Raw genomic sequence first — 21,757 nt, 5'->3', positions numbered from 1 at the left:
GGATGAGAGGCTGGACGTGACCCAGCCATGAGTCCTCACAGCCCAGAACAGAAAGCCAAATGTGTCCTGGGCTGCATCCAAAGCAGTGTGGCAGCAGGGAGAGGGAGGGGATTCTACCCCTCTCCTCTGGTGAGACCCCACCTGCAGTGCTGCACCAAGCTCTGTGGGTCCTAGTGCAGGAAGGACATGGACCTGTTGTAGCAAGTCCAGAGGAGGGACACCAAGATGATCAGAGAGATGGACCAGCTCTTCTGTGAGGAAAGGCTTGGGATGGTTCAGCCTGGAAAAGAAAAGGTTTCAGGGTGACCTAATTGTGGCCTTCCAGTGCCTGAAAGAAGCTTATGAGAGAGATGGAGAGAGAGACTTTTTACAAGGACAAGGTAGTGAAAGGACAAGGGGGAATGGCTTCAATCAGAGAGGAGGTTTAGGTTGGATATTAGGAGGAAGTTCTTTACTGTGTGGGTGGTGAGGCACTAGAATAGATTGCTCATGGATATAGAGAAGTCATGGCTACCTCATCCCTGGAAGTGTTTAAGGGTGTGTTGGATGGGCTCTGAGCAAATACCGTCTTAGTGGAAGGTGTACCCTGCCCATAGAGGGGAGTTAGAATTACATGTTCTTCAAGGTGCCTTTCAACCCAAACCATTCTAGAATGATTCTGTGGTACGGATATGGAACACACAGGAACCATTTATAGGACCCTGTGTGCTATTCAGAGACACACAGCTGACAGATGAGTTTCCCCAGGTGTTCTCAGATTGAAAAACTGAATGTGCTTCCTTATCATTACCTGGCTATTTTGTGCAACAGAGAGAGGATTGGGCATTTATTCCGTCTATATACTCAGTAAATATACTAAAAGTGTATTCTTATGATTGTTTTTTAATTTGTACTGTACCAGTGTTTCTCACTGAAAACCAGAATAAATCAATTGTTTACATTATTTTGGATACTAAAATACAGTCCTGCTCAGTTCTAGATCAGGGTGCCAGAACAGTAGGCTATTGACACACATTAATGACAAAATATTGTTCAAGTTCTTTTAGTAATTACATTTAGCACATTTTCTTTTGAAAGAGTTGTTTATGATCATAATAAGTAAGGATTTATACATGTAAAAAGACAGAAACTAAAACTACTTTTCTCTAAGTGCTAGATGGAGAGCAGAGAAAGATGTTTTACCTCTATGGAACCTCACAGTTACATTTAACCATTTGTTTTTGTTTATTTACTTAATGTACTTTATTTACTTAATGTACTTAATACAAGAAAATAATTTAAAATGCAAAATGATTTCTTTTGTAAACTCTTGAATTGTTGAAATTTTTAGCACACAAAGGAGTGGATTTCTGTAATAAATAGTTGTAATTATGGAAAAAATGCTGTTCTTTTTCCTCTTTTACATTTTTTTTTAAGTGCATATTTTTAGTTAATATTTTCTTGTCTTATGTAATCATTTCAGACAGATTTAAGAACGATTGGCAAGAAATTTCTCCCCAGTGACATCAATGGTGGAAAAGTGGAAAAGGTAGACAATATTTTTACTTCACTTTTCTGTATTCTGTGATTTCTGTGTGATGACAGTCTTCTGTGGCACATTAGTCTGCTTTTGTCATTACTTTATGTACAAAAACCCCCAATGTTTGAATATATTATAGTGTAAATATATGAACATAAGCTCCATTAAAGAGGACTTTTTGGGTTTAGCAAAAATCAGTATTACCAGCATTAACCACAAGATGGCCACATTTGCATAGGATTTGGGAAAACTGAATCCTCCCATTTCTGTCTAGATAACTATATACCATAGAGATCCGTTACGTATTTTTGAAGGAATTGAAGTGCAATGAAGACTATAAAGTTACAACATATAATTTAATAGCTGTTACATTTAAGATGTTATTGGTTTTCTTTTGAGAGCTTGTGTCATTACAATGGAAACATTAACTGCAGAAGAAGAATTCAGAAAGGATTAAAGTTGTGATCTCAGAGTTCCTTTCTGAGTACTGTCAAATTGATGGTAAGCAGCTGAAAACATAAGATGCCAGCAATTTAATTCCTGTTAAAGGTTACTCATATGCTTCCCAATTTCTGTTTCATTGTTCTTTTGATTGTGGATTTTTGTTTTCTGCAGCCTTTTTAATTTTTTTTTCAAAATGATAATCAGATTTGTTTTTCCAGTTAAAACTGATCTGCATTTAAAAAAACCTCTTTCAGTGAGAGTGATTACTACATCAGATCTTCTACTGCCATCATAGTAAAGCTACTGTGCGCCTGTTCTCTTATTTATTAATTTCTCTTCTTTTGATATATACTTGCCTACTGGTTATCTGCTCTCATTTTGTGTTCTTCTGGCTACCTATTCTGTTCTTCAAGGTTAGAAGCTGATGAACTGTGCACTTTTTCATCTTTTTGCTGTCATTTAGGAACTAGAGATCAGTTGAGCAGCCACAGGCAATTTTTTTTCAGAGAAATTAAAATGACATAGCTATAGCTGAAATGTGATAAGTGGTTTAGATGGTTTGGGCTTTCAGGTGGATTTATTTTGCTTTATTTTGGTGGTTTTTGTTTGTGGTGGGTTTTTTTGGTTTTTTGTGGGTTTTTGGTTGTTTTTCTAGGTGGTTTGGTTTTTGATTTGTTTGGTTTTTGTTTGAGTTTTTTTAATAATAATTTTTATTTTTTGTAAGATAGATTGTGGTGTGTCTAGTAGAGTATCCATTTTTACATAATCTATGGATGAGTGATGTCCCTTCAGTTTTTTATGTTTTGATTGGACCATTGTTCAAAGAAGCTATGTTTCTACTTGGTGTTTACAGAGTAGTGGTACTTGAAATTTCCTCTTGATCCAAACAGAGAGTCTTCTAAGCTGGTCTTTTTGTTCTTTAGAAGACTTTGTCAGTCACACTCTGCAGTGAAGTCTTATCTGGACTCCATGCTATGTTCAAAGTGACAGCATGTGTGTTTTCGTTTGTTTGCCTCCTCAACTGTTTTCATTCACTTTTATTTTATAATCGGTATCTCAGAGATGTCTGAAGCATCACAACTGTTTATCTGAAAAACTCATTTTTATAATGTTTTAGCACACAGAGTACATAAGTGATAGAAATTCAACATCAAATGACACTTTTCTTTGCCTGGGGGCATCTGTTGGTATGTCTAGGTATTGCAGAGTGTTTGCTTAACAGTGCTAACAATTTTTACTTTTCTGTTTGACTTATCTAGCTGGAAGGGCCATGTGTCCTGCAAATACAGAAAATTCGCAATGTTGCTGCACCAAAGGATAATGAAGAATCTCAGGCTGCTCCCAGAATGTTACGTTTACAGATGACTGATGGACACACAAGCTGCACAGCTATAGAATACAGTAGCATGTCAAAAATAAGGTGAACAGCTTTCTTTTCCATGTTTTCCTTTGGTACTTAAATGTCCTTGAAATAATGGAATTATTTCCTTAGTAATTTATGACAAAAATTGCTCGACAAAAGAGGCTTTTTTGGATTTGTGTATAAAGGAGAAATTTAAATTCAGCATGCAAAGATACGTATGAATGTAATTTACAGTTCTGTTTATGCTGAACTACGTAATGAAAGAAAGTAGATTTTTGCAGCCATCTACTGAGTTGTAGTTTCACAACACAGCATTTTGGGGGTGTATGTAAGCTTGGGCCAAATTCCCAATTTTTAGTAGTAGATCTTTTGTCTTACCTTTGTAGCAGGAATGCCACAGGCTTGACACTCCTAAGCCAGTACAACTAATGCTGCTTAACCATGGACAGGTCTTTAACTTGGATATTTCTTCAGTTAAAAATGAAGAGCAAGAGAACTGATTACTGCTGAACATGGGGATGTTTTGTGTGTTTGGTTATGGAGGTGCTAAAAACAATCTCTGGTGTTTAGTCTGCAGAGTCATGGTGTGCTTTGCACTCTGCTAGTTCAGATAACTTTGATTTAAAAAAGCCCTTCTTCTCTCTTTCTCTGCTAGCTGCAACAGTTAGATATAGATGTATACTTAATTTTTGAATGTCATCTTTTGTTGTTAAACTGTACCTTCTGAGCAGGAGCCAGCTTGCAGTTTAGAGTGATGCTGTTAGAACATTCAATGATATTTTAAGTTTAGCTTGAGCCAGCAGAACTTGGAACATCATATTCCAATGTGAATATAAAGAGAGCAATAAAGGAAGGCAAACAGACTCTTGTGTAAGTAGATTCTAGATTACAAAATGTTTAAAGATGAATACCCAGTACAAGACATAATTTGAAAGCTTTTTGATAAAATCTCAAAAATGTTAGAGAACTCATCACTCTAGTAATGTTGTGAGCGCTTCTTTTTGTGTAACATTTAAAGACTTAATTTGTGGTATATGTAATTTTTTCAGGTCTGATGTTGGACTATTAAACTGCAATAATATGCTGTTTCAGTACATAGTGTTACTTAAAATAAAAATCACAATTTTCTTTTATATTATAGGTTTTTCATGAGTATAGTTTCCATTTATCCCTTTCCCCTTACCTAATTTTAATTTTTTTTCTGTATTTCTTTCATGTGTATTTTTTTATCTTGTTTTTTTGCCTTTATCAGAACAATCCAAAAATCCATCCAAACATTGCTATGGTTAAATGCACTGGTACTGTAATTGGCTGACTCCACTATGAATTTTCCTCACCCTGTGGTATGGGCCTGTGATTGTAACAGTATCTTTAGCATATTTTAAAGAGATTATTATCTCTCAGTTGAAAGGTTTTAACTGGCTGTGTCCTGTTTCTTGCAAGAAGCAGTTTCCAGATTGCACTGCTTGTCATATCTTTCAGTTGCATGTTGGAGATACATGATTCTTTTATACTTCTGCTATTGCTTTTCCTAGAGTAGATTCATGTGAGAAGAAGATAAGGTTGGCTCCATGTGGGAGCTGTTGACAGAAAGTATTCATATGTTTTTAAATTATAGAGTAGTGAGAGATGAAGCACTACAAGATTCATGGTTTTTATATTTATTCTAGTACACTCCTAGCTCTTAGCAATGTGTACAAAGGTTCTTTTCTAACCACTCTATGTGTCTACTAAGTTAAATGTTAAAAAAAAAAAAAATGAGGTGATTAATTATTTGGAAATCCACTCATAACTGTAAATGTGAGGAACCTGCCTCAAATCAGTTGTCTAAGAATATTATCTGATAATCGAAACAAAACATTAGCTTAATTTGGTATTATGAAATTGGATATTAACCAAACAGATAATTTGCCAGTATTCATCTCTGTTAGAATCTAATTTACAGTATGGCATTTTTATATAATGGGTAGGAAGTGTTTCAATAAAGCTATTGAAAAGTACTGTGCTTTTTGATGCTAATTTTTAATTATGGCATATGAAAATGCTGCAATTATAATAAGTTTTTTATATGTTTCTCTGTGACAGAATATTAATAAATCTATTTGAATTTTTTGACTTTGTTTCTACCTCTAGCCTAAACACTCCACCTGGAACAAAAATTAAGCTTTCAGGAATTGTTGAAGTGAGAAATGGATTCTTGCTATTGGATGACAGTAACACAGCAGTTCTTGGAGGTGAAGTGGAGCATCTTATAGAAAAGTGGGAATTACAAAGGGTGAGGTAACACCGCTGGAAATGCTTGTCTTACAAGTTGCATATTACATTCAAAAATGTCAAGCTTATTCTGTTGACTGTGAACTTTCATATAATAAGCTTTTAGAACTGTATTGTCCAAATAGTTGTAGGGCTGCAGCCAAATGTATGCAAGTAGGTCTCATGTATAATGTTGTAAATTAAAAAATTACAAGTGATCTTTGCATGGGAACTGATTCCTTTCTGCAGGGATTGAAAACATTAATGTAATGTATTAAATTTATGTTGGCAAATAGTCATGGGTGGTTGCTTTCTTACAGTGTGTTTGGAACCAAAATACTATGGAGTTCTGCCTTTTACAATTACTGTCTTCAAACTGTGTCTTTTTGAGGCAAAAGTAATAGAATAAATATACAGAAAGCATTGAAGTGTGTGACCTTTGGTATGAGCCCTGTACTGCAAATTTCATCAGTACTTTAGGTAAATTGTGGTTACAAAGTCAAATTGGAGATTTAAAATTCTTCCAACAAGGCATAAATATGTGTAAACTCCTTTCATTTGGTTTCTGTCACAGTAGAACAAAAGTGGCTGCAGGAATATGTTTTCATACATTTTCTCACAAACAGGTGGAAGTTTCTAGGGCAGGAGTTGTGACCCTACTACCATTAGTCCCAAATATTTGCCAAATTAACTATGGCTACTACAACCATGCACATCTCTGTATTTTTGCATCCACATCTCTGAAACAGAGTAGCTGCTTATGAACATGATGGTTAGTTCTGTATGAAGTACTCATTTTATTGTTGTTCTTGCTAAGTTGGGCTCAGTAATTTTTGTTAGAGCTAGCTTTCTTTGGTGTTTGGTTAAAGTTAATAGATTCTGGCAAACTGGGCCAAAATGAATTTGAATTTTAGAGTTACGTTCCAGTAGATTCTGTTTGCCATCCTTCAGCCTTTATAGCTGAAAATAAGGGTTTTTTTAAAACACAAAAGCATTCCTGGTTTTTAATGAAGCTTTCAAAATAAAAAAAGTTCTGGCAGAACCATCCCATTTTATGATTTTTATTCTTACTTAATATTTAGTCTTGTGAGTTCTCTCTTCAGTTAAAGAAGGCAGATGGGGCAGAAGAGAACACTTTAAGAGCTAACACTTTCTTAAGAATGCTGTGCAATTCACAAGACAAGAATAGAACTGGTTTGCTTTCTTGGTGATATTTTGGACAATCTATTTTCATATTTCTTCTACCTGGACTTCAACAGATAAATTTTGCTTTATACTTAATAATTGGTTTTTGAAATCAGTATTAAGAAATAACTTGGAACAGACTCTATTTACATAAATAAAAAACCAAAGCATTTAATAACCAAAGGCGTGCTGCTGACTACAACTTTTAGCACTTGTTAGCCAGCTCTCTTGGCTGTATGCAATATGTGTAACAGAGTGGTAGCTGTCATGATTTGCTCTGGTAAGATACAGAAAGTTAACTATTGCCTGCTGCTATTCCCTCAGCGCTCTGGTTCTCAAACTTTTGGAATTTGCCAGAGTATTTTCTTTTTCTTGTTGACCAGCTCACAGCACATGAACGTGGCCATGTCAGAAAAGCTGTGGCTGACAAGGAATCAGTTTGGACAGGTGAACCATGACCACTGGAAATTGTAGTTCCAGTTCTATATCCAGACTGACAGCTAGACAGATAGAGCTCAAACAAATCTGTAGAAGCTAAATGCTACATGGTAGCAGTTTCCCTATGAACTCTATGCTTCTATCCTTTTCAGAAGGGTTTGTAGCAGAGTACAGCTGACAAATAAGCATAATTGCTAAGATATCTGAGAGGTGATAAGGACATTGCTATTCCTTGTCTAATCTTGTCATGGAAGCTTAAATAAAATGCTGAATTGTGTTTGCATAAAAAGACATAAAACTTTTATTTGTGTAACTATTTCAAATTACTTGTTTAGAAGCTATTTTTTTATTTTTGATGGCAGTTTTATATTTTCTCTCCACTAGGAAGTCTAAGATGTATTAATTTGGCTTCTTCTGTAGATTATGAAATAAGGAGGTTTTATACTTAGTATAAAGTTAGTGTTATTAAGCCAAATAACATGAAACTTTAGAATCAAAAGTTATCTATTCTGTCTTAAGGTATTACCCTTGCACCTACTTGTCATCTTCTACTTGTTCAATTGTATTACTGTTTTGTTCCATTCAGAGCAGTGTTTGAAATTGCTTTCAGGAGGAATCAAGTTTTAGTAATAAAAGACTCATAATACAATGTAGCATATGTGGAATGAATGCAGTATTACCACACTGCATGAAGAATAAATGTACTCTTCCTTGTAGCATTCAATATCATAAGGTAAATTCTTGCCTGGAAGTCTCAGGTCTTTTTAAGTGTCCCTATTTAAGCAACAGTAAATAAATGAGGAAGGAGTGTAAATGAGACTGTTACTGTGAGATTTTCTTTTCTAGACTATTTGGAAGTATAAGGTGAAGTGTCATGGACATCTTTAAGAAAAAATACAGTTCCAAATAATTATTGCTTTGTGGTGCTCCTCATGTTCTGATGGTGACTGATGTTCCAAACATGAAGGATCAGTATCTGTAAGATATTGCTGGTACCCTTCTTATGAGGGAAGAGTATTTTGTATTGCTATTAAACAAAACACCTGACAATATGTAAGTGAAGTCTGAAGCAAATCTGCTGAGATGATTGGTGAGACTGTTTGGTAGGCTCTTAAATTTTTAACACTTAGAATTACAGATCATCTAAAAGTCAAGCTCTTTAGTATACTTCAAGATTTTTCTGTTTTGGTGAAGGTGAGACTAAATATTGAGATTACCTCATTGGAAAAGGGAATAGTTTTAGGTATACTTCAAAGTACATGTATAAATAAAGGCAAAGGTACAATAGTACGTAATATCTAGCAATCGCATATTGTAAACCTTAGTTTCTTAAGAGATTCTCTAGGAAATACGTTTTTAGCGTCATGATGCAAATAGAACAAAAAGGGTAAAAGAAGTACACTAAAGGTATTTATAACAAAGTTTTTTGTAAATGATAGTTACTGCTGGGTTATGAGGAAATTTAATTGTAAGTTAAAAAAGATTGTGTGTGTTGCCAGTTTGCTTTTTATTCAGTGCCATGTGAAACTTGGTTTCTAAAACAGTTGCTCTCATTTCTCAGCAGAGAGTGTTCCTTGAGAAGAAGGTATCAGATCATTAAAATTCTTTCATTATGGATAACTGTTTTATGCAATAAATTGCTATGATTCAAAATTCATGTAGGTAAATGTTGGTAAATAGGCAGTCAGTTTATAAGGGCTTTTTTGCCATTTGCCCAATTGCACATTTGAGCAGTAGATTGGAACAGTCTTTTTCTTCTATGTGATTTCTTGATTCTGATTTGGGAAATAAAGAAAAAAGTGTAAATTCAGCTTGCTCTTCCTGATGATAGGACATGAAGAATTAATCCGATGCTTGAGTTCTTATCTAGCCTATAATTATTTATTTTAATTATAATTTGATTCAGTATGGGAGTTCATTACAAAATTGCCTGCATTTCTCTAAGTACAAACAAGCAAATAGAAATGCCAAAATAAGTGCAGGGTTTATTGCACCTGCCAGGAGTGTCTGCTCTGGGGAAGTGAAGTGACTTGGCCATGAAATCATTGTTGTACTGTGCTGCTTCAGTTAATAGGTACAGGGAGGTGTGAGCATGCTGCAGTGATCAGTGCTTGGTTAGCTCGTATTTCTAAGGCAGCATTTTAAGTGAACTGGTTGAAACTAAAGCACAAAAATTTTATGGTTTCTGCACTTCTAAGTAATTTTTTTGAATAATTTATTGACTTTATCAGTATTTTTTGCTCTAAGGTATGAATAAAAGGATTATTCTTTTTCTTCAACCTTGAAAGGAATTAATGACTATAAATGATTTAGAAAACAGTCTTTAGCTCCTGAATAAAAGTAATTTTAACTTGAAAGTAGTGGACCAAAAGTTTTAATTTGGGTATGTATTAGCTAAATTAATCTATTACTTAGTTTAAGAAATTCTCTGATAACATAGTGGCTTAAAGCTTATTCGTGTTTATACTCCATTTGTCACATGATGGGTTTAAATCAATTCTACATCAGGGTAATAAATATATAGGTAAATGTCCTACATATATAGCCTTAAGTAATTAAGGCTGTCTCTGACAACAGAGAATCTATGTAGTCATGCATGAATGTATTGGGTGAAAACATTGGGCGAAAAGTAAGCAATGAAGCTGATAAAAGAGATACATTATAGGAAATGCAATTTTGGTGCATTTTATCAGCATTAAGGACTTGTTCTTTTTCTTTTCTTAGTAGCATAGCATTCTGTTTCCAGCAGTGGCAAAGAGGCAGTTGTTTTCAGGGAGAGATCACATTCTGAGCACTTATGCAGCTTTGGCATACAGAATTGCTGTATTATATCAGGGGATACAATTCCGATAAATCCTTTCTGTGTTTACTTATGCATGGGATCATGAATTTCACACAATGGTTGAAGATAGAGGTCATCTGGCTCAGTCAAGGCCACCTACAGCCAATTGTCCAGGACACTGTCCTGGCAGCTTTTGAGTACTTCTAAGGATGGGGACTCCCCACCCTCCCTGTCTCAGTCACCCTCACAGTCAAAAAAGTGTTTTGTGACGGAAGGACTCTCCTATGTTTCAGTTTCTGCCCACTGTCTCTGTCATTTTATTGGGCACCACTGAAAAGAGCCTGTCTCCATCATGCAGATTGATAAGGTCCCCCTGAACCTTCGCTTCTCTAGGCTGAATTGGTCCAATCCCTTTTTAAAGGTGCTGTGTGTCTTTACAGTATCTACTGGCAGCAAGTTCATTGGACGTTGTATGAAAAAACATCTGGTGCCTATTTGTGTTCTGCTTTGTTCTATTAGTGTAGATTTTGGTATATAACTGAATTTGCTACATGTACTCTATGTGCCTTAGTAATTATGCAAAATTCTGTAATTTTCTTTGTTCCTCTGCCTCTCCTCCAGCCCTCTTCTTAACTTAGGTAACCCAAGATTTAAAAATACGAATTTCTTTTTTTCTGAAAATACCCATCTTGCAAGTTCCATGTTCTTTCTGAAATAGAGACATTTTTCATATAATCTGGTTGCTGGATGTAATTTATTAATTATCAATTTTCTTTTACAGAGTTTGGCAAAACACAATAGGAGTAACATTGGAACAGAAGGTGGCCCTCCTCCTTTTGTACCTTTTGGGCAGGTACAGTGTACTTCTCTTTGTCACTTCATAAAAATACAAATGATATCTATGTACCTTTTTCCAGTTAGGTAAAGGCTGTCAAAACACCTTAGATCTTGATAACTTGCATACAAAAAATGTGCTTGTTAAAAAAACCCCCAAACTCTGTTAATCCTATATCTTTGTTGTGCCAGTTTCCAGTAACATTTTTCCTCTCAATTTCAAACTTAACTATATTTAGTGTGTGGAGCCTTTGATTTTGCTGGTCAGATTGTGTAGGCACTTATGCAGTCCCTTCTTATATGCCAAAGAATTTGGCAAGGATCAGCAAATTTCCAAGAATCATTGTGATTACATCACGATGTCTAGCTACATGATCATATTCTTTATCTGAGGGTCTGCTATGCTAATAGAATAAAACTTGGATGGGTCTTTTTTCAAATGACCCAGAAGAGTAATTAAACATTTCTTTTGCATTTTCAGAAATGTGCATCTTCTGTGCAAGTGGATAGCAGAGATCTTGATCACAGAAAGACTCTGCAAATGACAAATGCTGTAAAATCTGTTGCGGACAATGATGAATTTGAAAAGCAGAGAACGGCTGCTATTGCAGAAGTAGCAAAGAGCAAAGAGGTTAGAATGCATGTGTTGTGGCATTTTACTTACTGTGATTAATCTTTTCTTGTCAAGTATTTATCTCTTAAATGACAAATGCTTTCTGATATTTGCCTATGTATAATTCTACTCCTGTATCTTTAAAAAGATGAATCAGGCTTACAGTCCTTTTGAATTGATGGCTGCGTTCTTATTTTAATAGAGCTAATAACTGTATCATAATGTTTTATTGTAGATACGATTTTGCTACCACTACTGAAAAATGAGCGGTTTACAGTTTTGCTAATAAGCTTTAAGTTATAACTACAGGTTATCAATTTTCATCTGTTCTTTTTAATTCTCAAAACCCCCATGATTCGCTGAACTCAGTCTGAAAAAATAGCTAGGAAATTTAGTTCTAATGTGTCAGGTTTTTATGTTCTCCTTTGGTCTTCTTTTTAGTTTATTTCTCAAAGAGCTTACTAAGTTGTAACAGCTAGAATTATATACCCTTTTTACAACCTCATTTGGGCACCGGGAAAAAATTCCTATCTAATAAATTAATCCTTTTCAGTGTGTGTGTAACATTAGTGCTTTATTTGTTGACCCAGAGCGTAATCAAAAAAAAACCCTAAAAACCCACTGCAACAAAAGTTTCTACTTTTTCTACTAGCTAAATATTTTCATTATTTCTGTTTGCTGATGTTATTTTGTGCTTATCTAAAGACCAAGACATTTGGAGGAGGTGGTGGTAGTAGCAGAAGCAATCTCAATGTGAGCGCTGGAGGGAATCGAAACAGGGAACTGTTCCAGAAAGAGAAGATAGCAAAACCAGAGGGGAAGAATGAAGGTGTCTACCGAGAACTGGTAAGACGGAAGACTTTAATGGAGTCTTAAATGTGTGTAATATTAAAAACAAAACCCCAAATAAAACAAGAACAAAACTAAAATACCTTGACGAATTATGACTTTCCTTTCAATTAATTTTGAGGTCTGCCTAGAATACTTATGGTGCTTTTGTACCTTACTGAGATAGTTACGAGTTTCACTGTGATTCTGGGCTAAACATTTATTCAGTAAGATTTAAAGATGTATCTCTGAGGTTAGACTCCACTAGGTTTGGGGTTTTGTGGGTTTTTTGTAGGGTCTTGATATGGCTATTTTTGAACCAGACAGAGTGTTATATTCATGGGATTCCATGTTTTTGATGGCAGCTGTTGAAGTTAAGTGGGTAACCGGTATGATTTTGGTAGTTACCCACCAACAGTGCAGGTGCAATGTTATTTTCTGTACTTAATACTTTGTGATTCCTGTTTTGACGTTTTGTCATCATGCTCTATACAGTTTGGAATATCAGAGCCTGCATTTCTGCACAAGTAAATTGTTTGCATTTCTTCACTTTCTTCTGTAAAACATCTAGCCAATTATGTTTTATCCATATTTTAAGAAGTAATTGGGTTTTGCATTGTCTGCAAAAGTTGTGAAAGGGTTCAAACTGGAACACTTGGCTAGTTTTGATACTCATATTATTTTGAGATATTTCTTTGAGTTTTCATATAGACTAGGAGATTTTATGCTTGAAGGCCTGTAGTAGTAGAACTGGAAATGAATGACTTAAAAATTGTACTACTAAAAAAAAATTCCCTTGATTACCTGGTTCTTTTGAGCTTATATGCAAAGATTTTATATAAAACTAAAATATTTATAATAAATAAACAAGAAATAGTGTTTCAATAAAAATAAAAGAAAAATTAATGTAAAATCTAGTTGTATTTATTACTTTTGTGTGTACCTTTTATTTCAGGTTGATGAAAAGGCTCTAAAACACATAACAGAGATGGGTTTTAGCAAAGAAGCAGCAAGACAGGCACTTATGGATAACAGTAACAGCCTAGAGGCAGCATTAAATTTTCTTCTGAACAACAGTAAACAAAAACCCATTCAGGGACCACCACCTAGAGGTAAAGCTTGCAAAGAGATGCTTTAAAACTGTTTACAAGCCAAAGAATTTGTGTATGGTGGATTACTAATGTAGTTACAGAAGGGCATATTTGCATGTTTTTTTCCTGCAAGTTGGAATGCATTGCAAACCTGAAAGCAAATCCCTAAGAAAGGCTTCTGTGTATTATATTCTTGTCAAAATTTTTGAATTGGAAGTCAGATATTTAATTTGCCTTAAATGGGAAATGTGTATCCTAGAATCACAGAAGAACATGGGTTGGAAGGGACATAAGAGATCATCTTGTTCCACCTCCCCCACACCCACCTCCCAGACAGAGAGGCCACCCACTAGACCAGGTTGCTCAGGGCCCCATCCAACCTGGTCTTGAACACTTCCAAGGACAGAGCATCCACTGCTTCTATGGACAACCTGTTCCAGTGCCTCATCACCCTCATATGATGAGGGTGAATGATGCATAATGAATTTTTTCATCACATCTAATCTAAATCTCTCCAGTTTGTAGTTTAAAATTGTTCTCCCTTGTCCTATCACTGCCTTTCTGTGACAGATTTTTTTAAAGACAGAAAATACAAACATTTTGTAAATCAAATGAAAGCATGTGTACGCTTTTTAATTTTTTATTGCCCATTCACGAAAAGCCTTTAATGCTTACAGGTAAGGGGAAGGGCCGAGGCCGAATAAGACCTGAAGATGAAGAAGAGCTAGGAAATGCCAGACCATCTGCACCAAGCACACTGTTTGATTTCTTGGAATCCAAAATGGGTACTCTAACAGTAGAGGGTGAGTTACTGAAATTAATGTATCTGGAACAAATGTTGGATAGTGTAGGTAGAATTACTTTTCCTAACTCTGTCACCTAAAAGTTGATTCCTAGAACTTCCTCCACAGTCAGTCTTTAAAAAAAAAAGAGTGCTTGGAGAATTATTCCTCTCAAGAAAGGTCAAATAAGTTGCTCAGTGGTGGTTAGATGTCTAAAAGTCAGTAATTTTAAATAAGATGACATAAATCACAATTTGTTAATCTGACTGGATTCTTCCTGAATCATGAATCTTTATTTATGATATCATAAGTCTTCACTGTATTTATCAAAAATTAAAATATTCGAAGAAAATAACTTTTAAACATACCAGCATTCTACATTATATTTGTAAACTAGTCAGGTAATGAATATAACCACATTTACAGAAAGCAGATATAGGGAATGATATTTGAGATATTTCTTGGCAACTCATTTTACTTACCAAAGATGCACTGAATTTTTTACGACGAGCAGAAATGAAAACAGTGATGGTGATTTTGGCTTACACTGCAAACATTGATTTTATTTTGGGTACATTTTGTGCTTATATTGAGATATTACAGAAGGTTTTTATGTTTGACTGAAAGACATTAAAGGAAAATGGAAGAAATAATCTCTGTGGGTTATTTAAATTTATTAGTTTTTTTGTCGTAAGTAGGTAATAGTAGCTTATCAAGATTCATTAAATGAGTGAATTGCTTTTTTTAAGCGATACTACTGATTGCTTAGGGGTACTTACATGATCCTTTGGATTTAGTGCACATATGTAGACAATAAAGCATCGTGTTATCCGAGTGTAAAACCAGATATATTTATTACATTTACTTCCGTTTATAATCTTCAATGTTGTATTTTAAAGATAAATACAGATCGCTTTTATGAGTTTTTTTTCCTCTTAAATAAAAATAAAAAGATTCCATAAATGTCATAAGAAGAAAAACATAATTTTATTAAAACTTTTTCTTCAATTACCAAAGGTTCTGGCATATTTCCTAGCATGACACAGGGTTTTTGCTTTTATGTTTTTTATCACTCTGTTGGTTTTTCTCACTATATCTGAGTGATCAATATGTAATCCTGTGTACTATTCCTGAACCATACTTTCCTGGAAAAAACTCAAACCCAACTTGTTAGCATTTTTGAAGAGTTCAAAAAGTGTTCTGATTATTTTATGAAATTCTTTTCAATCTTTCTGCCTTTTTTTTTTCTGAAAAAAATAGATGTTGTACTTTGTAAGGCTTTGAAGTGATTGCTTAGTTTCATGTTCTTAGCTTTTATTTTCCTTACAGAGTGTGTATAGCCCATAGGATTGCATCTCTGTTTCTATGCCAGGTTTTAGTTTTGCTTGCAGAGTCTTTGAAATGGTTATTTCAAGAAATACATAGGCATATGTATTTTTTACTTTCAAAAGTGATTCTTTCCTTGCCAAATTTGAGAAAAACTCTGCGGTCTGATGAATTCAAACACATCGTTAAAATCATATATTGAAAGTTAATTTTCTGCCATTTTATTTCCTCTGCCTTTGAAAATAATTTCAGTTAAATTCTTAATTATTAGTTGTCTTAAGTTCCATTCAAACTGAGATGACAGGAGTTCTAAAAGTATTTGCTGAGTGATCTATCTGCAGTGACCATACTTAGCACTGTGAACTCTTCAGTCACGAAGTCTGCATCCAAATGTCTGCAGAAAACAGGATATATATATATAACTAGTACCTCCTAAATTTAATTTGATCCTGTCATCTGTGAGCAGTAGAGAAACATAGTTTCACTTCGAGTTAGAAAAGGATTGGTCAGAATTGAAAGGGACGTTGGACACACTGAGCAAAACAACTCAAATATGTAATATTACAAAGCCAAGAATGTCTCTTCATTGATTTTCCTGCACAGTAATACACTAAGGAGTGCCCAGGATGGCAGTTTTTTCTCCATTTATATTCACCAAACACTGTGCTATACTACATATAAAGAAGATAGATTGTTCTGCAGTATTTTTGGCATCTTGCTGTCCTGTATGGTCTCTAAAATCTTGTATTGTTTTTTAGGTATTCAGAAAGAAAGAGGTTTGTATAGGAACAGTGGTTTTGAATAAATGAGCACACCCCTACTGTTACATGTTTGTGTATGACCAGGAGCAGATAATTACCTGGAATGGCCATATTTACCATTCTTCAGACAGAATGTAATTCCTTCTAAATGACTGGGAGTTTGTAAAAAACAAAAGGTGGTTTTGCTGAACTGAGCCAAATATTTTTAATCTTGTACTACACCAAATTTTCTTCAAAATATTATGTGATCTGGGGAGAGAAAGTGTCTGAAAAAAAGAATTGTTTCTCTTTTTAAGTACACAGAGGATTGATATGCTTTGTGCATCCCTCCTTGTTTTTCTTATCTACTGTTTCTAATTACACCTGAGACCCTAGTAGTGTGGAGAATTTCTAAATTCACTTCTGCCTGGGTGGTTCTATTGCTGAACAGGAACTGCAGAACTGTTGTTGAATTTTTTTCTTTGATTTGGTACTTTTTCGTACTTGCATTTAGACCAAGTAGAAAAACATTTATGAGTTGAAATACCTTTGTATTTTTTAGGAGGTACTTATATTCCTTTTAAAAGTTAAGACAGCACATTAATTTTCTTGTTGTCTGCTGTTTGCTTTTTTAAAGAAGTGCTTATTAGTTACAAGAAAACATGTTAGTGTTTTGCCCCATAAGGGATATCTTGTGATGTTTTTATGTTTTATCTCCTCTTTTCCATTAAGGAAATATTGTTTTACAGTTATCAAAAGTATTAAATATATGACTCCATGATCTGCTAGCTCTTTAATTGTAAAACACAGCATATTTTAACATACTTTATTTAAATGAAATGCAAAGAATTAAAACAAACATATCCTTAGCTTTAAATTGCATGTTTGTATATTTATTTATTTATTTATTTATTTATTACTGTGAATCGTTAGTGGTACCTACAAAAGCATTTCTGTATTGAAATTAAGTAGTCTTAATTTTGGCAAGAGAAACCTGCTGACTGCAAGAGAGAACACAAATAGCAGACAAAACTGCTTTCAATTGCAAGCCTATGCTTGCACTTGGTTAATTTCTGCTACTGAACACAAAAGATTTTTTCCATTAATCTCCTTATTGTTTTCTTTTGTTATAAGGAACAACTTATCTATCTTTGCTAGCTTAAATAAGTAAACACAAGGATTATCAGAGAGAATAAGATGATACCAAGAGCTCTGGCTATAGTATTAAGGAATAATGAACATTATTCTTTATCTAGTCACAAATAGATTGAAGGTTTGAAATAAATTGGTAATGCAATACACTGTAATTAAAAATATTTGTTTCATTTTGTGGTCGCACAATTTATTTGAATATCTGGGAGTGAGGGTGCTTGGAGGGGAAAAAGAGTCTCACTTTTTGAAGTTAAAAGAAATTTGTAACATTTGAAATCTGCCATGTTTTCAACAAGCATGGGATGCTACTGACAAGAGATCCAAATTTAATAATTGTCATATTTCTCATTCAGCCTTTCTTCTAAATATTGAACTGTAGTCAGAGCTAATTGTGACTATCAAGAAAATCAGTTCTATTTGTTGTATTAGTATGTTAACATTGATGATATATGTTACAAGGCTTGTACTTTTATTTTAAAAGTCTTTAAAAGGGACAAATAAAAGTCTTTAAATATAAAAGGGACAAATATAGTAAATTTCATACATTTTAAAGAATAATAAAAAATTAACAGTTTTTGTTTGAGTCCTGTAATCCAATTAGTTAAAGTTTGTAGTGAATACAGAATGTTTTGGATTTTTTTGTTCACTTCTTTATTACTCTTCTCAGCTTGTATTTGATTTGTTTCAATAGAAACATGTACTCAGGTCCCCGTTCCTCAGTGTTGCTACATTTTAGAAAGAATTATATTGATATTTATTTAACTTGACAAAGCTATTGGGTAATGGGAATTTTATTTCATGACATGAAGTGTGTGCAAATGTATCACTAATTATCTTCTAATTTTTTAATCTTTTGGCCAGTACAAGATAGAACATACCCTGGAGGTAGCTGTCTCAAAGATGTACTTCCATACAGTTACATAAAAGTATTATTCAGTTTGAGAGGACAAACCCAAAACATTGCCACCAGTGTGGAGGGCTGTGGTCGTTGAATTTAGCCACATTATTAAACAAGATAAAATCCACAGGAGAGGACCACGGGAAACTGTAGTCTTTAAATTCCATTGTGCATTGAGCAGTGCTTTATAAATTGTGTTGGCTGGGATTTCCAAGTGCAGCAGGTCCTGCTGGTTTCTTGTGATCATGGGAATGTGATTGGTCCTGTATGGTCCTCTTGCGTCATCACATACAAAAGCCAAAATTACTAACGTGAGTGAGTGAGGGTTCCAGACTGACAAATGCTACTTGCCATCTCAAAACTTCAGAGTAGATGCCAAGAACCTTATAATTAATTTTTGAATGTTTTTTTCCAGACAATGTTCCCAAACTTCTGGTTACAATGATGACGACTTTCATCACTGTTTGAGAGTAGCTTACTACATCTTCTTGTTAAATGCCAAATTATTATTTGTTATGGCCCTGTAGGAGGCATTACTTTTCTGGGAATGGTTGCTAATGGTTTGTTGGAGTTGGGGCAGGAAGTAGAAGCAGTTGTGGGAATGTGAATGGGATCCCTTGATGCTTTTTTTTTTTTTTTGATCCCTATTTCTCATAAAGAAACTTTAGAATCCCTTCATTTTTTTGGTGATCAGGCCAGACAGCACAAATACCTGAAGAACCAGTACTGTTCTCATCTCCTGGCTTTTTTTGTTGACTACTGTTGACTAAGTAACATTTACTGTTACTTGGCAGTTTTCATTTGCAAATGACCTGTGCTTGAATGTCAATCAATCAGTTAATGTGTCCTGCTCATTTAAGGCTGCTGTGTATGATGCAGTCCCCAGGGAAGCTTTTAGTACAAGAACTGCACCTCTGTAGAAAACACAAGTTTATTGGATTTTGCATACCTTAAGCTTAGACTAAAAAACTCAGGTGTTTCATGTCAGCCTTTGTATGTCACAGTAAGGGACCTATAAAATAACCTCCATGCTCACTGTTTTGAAATTCTCTAGTCACTTTACCCACTGTTTAACATGTAGTATTATTTTAACTTTCCACTACTATTTTAAAAAAAATCTGTAATAAAAGGATACAACACACTTTCAAATCAGCTTGTTGCTTTTATGTTATGGTCACATTATATTGTGTAGACAATATTTAAAATTACTCATTACATACTATGAAATTGAATAGAAATTTCAGTAAACCATTTTGAATTATAGAAGAATATGTCTATGTTTTGGTTTTTCCTTGAGGCTTTAACTAAATTGTAACTACTTTACATGCATTTTTGTTGTATAGAGTCCTTCTACCTTGTATGTACTAAGTACTGTCACTATCTATCTCAGCTCAGGAAATGTTTATTCATTTAGAAAAGGGGCAAAGGACAGCCCTTAGGAGGAAATGTTTTGAGTCTAAGTCAAACCTAATATTCTGCCACCTAGGAAAGTATTACCATGCCCAATCTAGTCATGAAGCCATTCCTGTTTTTTTGGTTTTTTTTTTTTTTCTGCTGGAACAGTTACTTTAATTTAATTAATATAATGTTACAGAATATTAAATAAGGTGATTTATAGTGAATTAGGTTAGAGTTTTATGTTCATTTTTCTGTAATGGTGTGTACAAGGGAGTAAACATTCAGGGGTCATCAAACTGTTCAGTCATTTTGTGTCTAATTAACATTAGGAACAGACCTAAGAGCTTAGGTTGGGCATATGAAGAGTGGAAGCCTGAGCATTTTACTACCAGAAGAGAAGAGGGAAATTAAGTATGTTGTGAACAAAGACAATTAATTAATTAATTTGGAAGTTAAATCTTTCTAGATGATAGGAAGTCTGTAAGGTTGGTATTATACAGAAGTGGAAAACTGTAATGAAACTATTTAGTGAAAAGTTACAGATGTAAAGAAAAACAGTATTTTCATGTCTCATGTGTAAAGAAGAAATAAAGAGGTACTTCTAACTTTAAAGGTGTTATTCTAACAAAACAAAATTAATTATACAAGATTTAAAGTCATCTTTGCATTTTTAAAAAGAAAATGCATATTTATGAAACTCTTGTGTCTTTCTGAGTAGTATATATTTACATATTAATGCAGTAAAAATGTAACAGGTTTCAAAGTAATATATTATAGAGTAAGATGTACTTTTACCAAGATCATATTCAAGCTAAGCCTTATATATGCTTGTGCCATGTTAAAAAACAAGAACACTAGGTCATATTAGTAAAGCAAATGTGACTTCTATAAGTTATGCTATGTCAAATATATGTAAAAATTGAGCTAGATTCTTATTGGGCAATTTTGTAAATTAAATTGATAAAAATTCTGTGACCTACTACTAATAATGTGATGCTTGAAAGGGTTTTTATAAAAAAATAAACCAGGCAAAATTGACATTTTAATTTTAACTTGCCATCTTGTGTATTATTATGAAAGTTGATACATTTGCTGTCAGGTATCAGCATTCATTATTTCTAGTGGTAACATTCCGTTCCATGGGAATGTGTGAGAGCTTGAGTTCACAGTCCCACCAGGCCCATGCACACACTAGGCTCGTGGACACAAGCAAGAGAATGACACCTTTGCAGCTACCCACATGGCACAAAATTGCTCATGTAAACATGAATCCCTTTAATGGGTTTATGTTTTCCTTTTCCATCAGGTTTAAAGTCTGCTAGCAGATCTCATATCCAGTCACCAACACGCACACACCCATGTGAGTCTGTCCTGGCCAGGAGACCCCTGACCCCTGTGGTACCTACCTCAGACACTTCTGGTCCAGTTTTTTGGCTGATACAGCCTGGAGCTGGTAGGAGGGTTACATAAATGTACTTTATATAAATCTGGCCACTGTGTGAGCCCAGACCTGGGGTCTCCCTGGCAGATGGCCTTCAAGACCCATTCTCTCCGGTGTTCAGCTGCCAGGTCTTCCTTGTCCCAGTTACCAGCTTGTCCAGTTTGCCAATTTGCCAGTTTAAAAACGTGTCCCCTCACATATACAACAGAGAATTTAGAGAGAGAAGTTAATAAGGAGATGAGACAGGTTACAGTGATCACATGCAGGACTGTATTGACCAGGAACCTACTTACTTGCAGCTCTCCTAATCTCATTTCTTTATTTTCCCCGGGTTCATCTTCATTTCTCCTCTCCTTTTGCTCTTCACCTAAACAACCCATTAAAAATTCCATGTTTGCCTAAAAAGCTCATAATTCCATAAAAAGTTTCATAGATACCCACAGCTTCCTTCCTCTCCAGCAGGCCATAGCATGTTTCCTCTTTTTAGTGATATTCATTATAATCTTGTCTTTATTCTCATCAGTTAAGAGTTTTGGTTGAAGCTCTTAAAGGTGACGCTTGAGCAGGTCCTGTTATGGCTCACTGATCAGAATCTCCAGAGGCCTGGGCTTTGCTACATTTCTTGTTATCTACATTTTGCCAGCTGTGTTCATTTTATCAATTCTGTTTC

General features: G+C 34.6%; 1 protein-coding gene across 3 annotated transcripts in view; it reads left to right on the top strand.

The window, feature by feature from the left end:
• Positions 1 to 21,757, top strand: part of TDRD3 (tudor domain containing 3) — a 90,417-nt gene that overhangs the window by 43,662 nt on the left and 24,998 nt on the right. For all 3 annotated transcript variants that reach the window (XM_053934392.1, XM_053934393.1, XM_053934391.1), the window contains 8 exons: positions 1,463 to 1,528; positions 3,223 to 3,383; positions 5,460 to 5,601; positions 10,766 to 10,837; positions 11,300 to 11,449; positions 12,137 to 12,277; positions 13,215 to 13,371; positions 14,028 to 14,153. In XM_053934392.1, coding sequence (XP_053790367.1) covers positions 1,463 to 1,528; positions 3,223 to 3,383; positions 5,460 to 5,601; positions 10,766 to 10,837; positions 11,300 to 11,449; positions 12,137 to 12,277; positions 13,215 to 13,371; positions 14,028 to 14,153 — 1,015 coding nt within the window. The remainder of the gene's footprint in view (positions 1 to 1,462; positions 1,529 to 3,222; positions 3,384 to 5,459; positions 5,602 to 10,765; positions 10,838 to 11,299; positions 11,450 to 12,136; positions 12,278 to 13,214; positions 13,372 to 14,027; positions 14,154 to 21,757) is intronic.

Source organism: Vidua chalybeata, chromosome 2, assembly GCF_026979565.1.
Source record: "Vidua chalybeata isolate OUT-0048 chromosome 2, bVidCha1 merged haplotype, whole genome shotgun sequence".
Lineage (NCBI taxonomy): Eukaryota > Metazoa > Chordata > Aves > Passeriformes > Viduidae > Vidua > Vidua chalybeata.
This window is presented reverse-complemented; position numbering and strand designations above follow the sequence as displayed.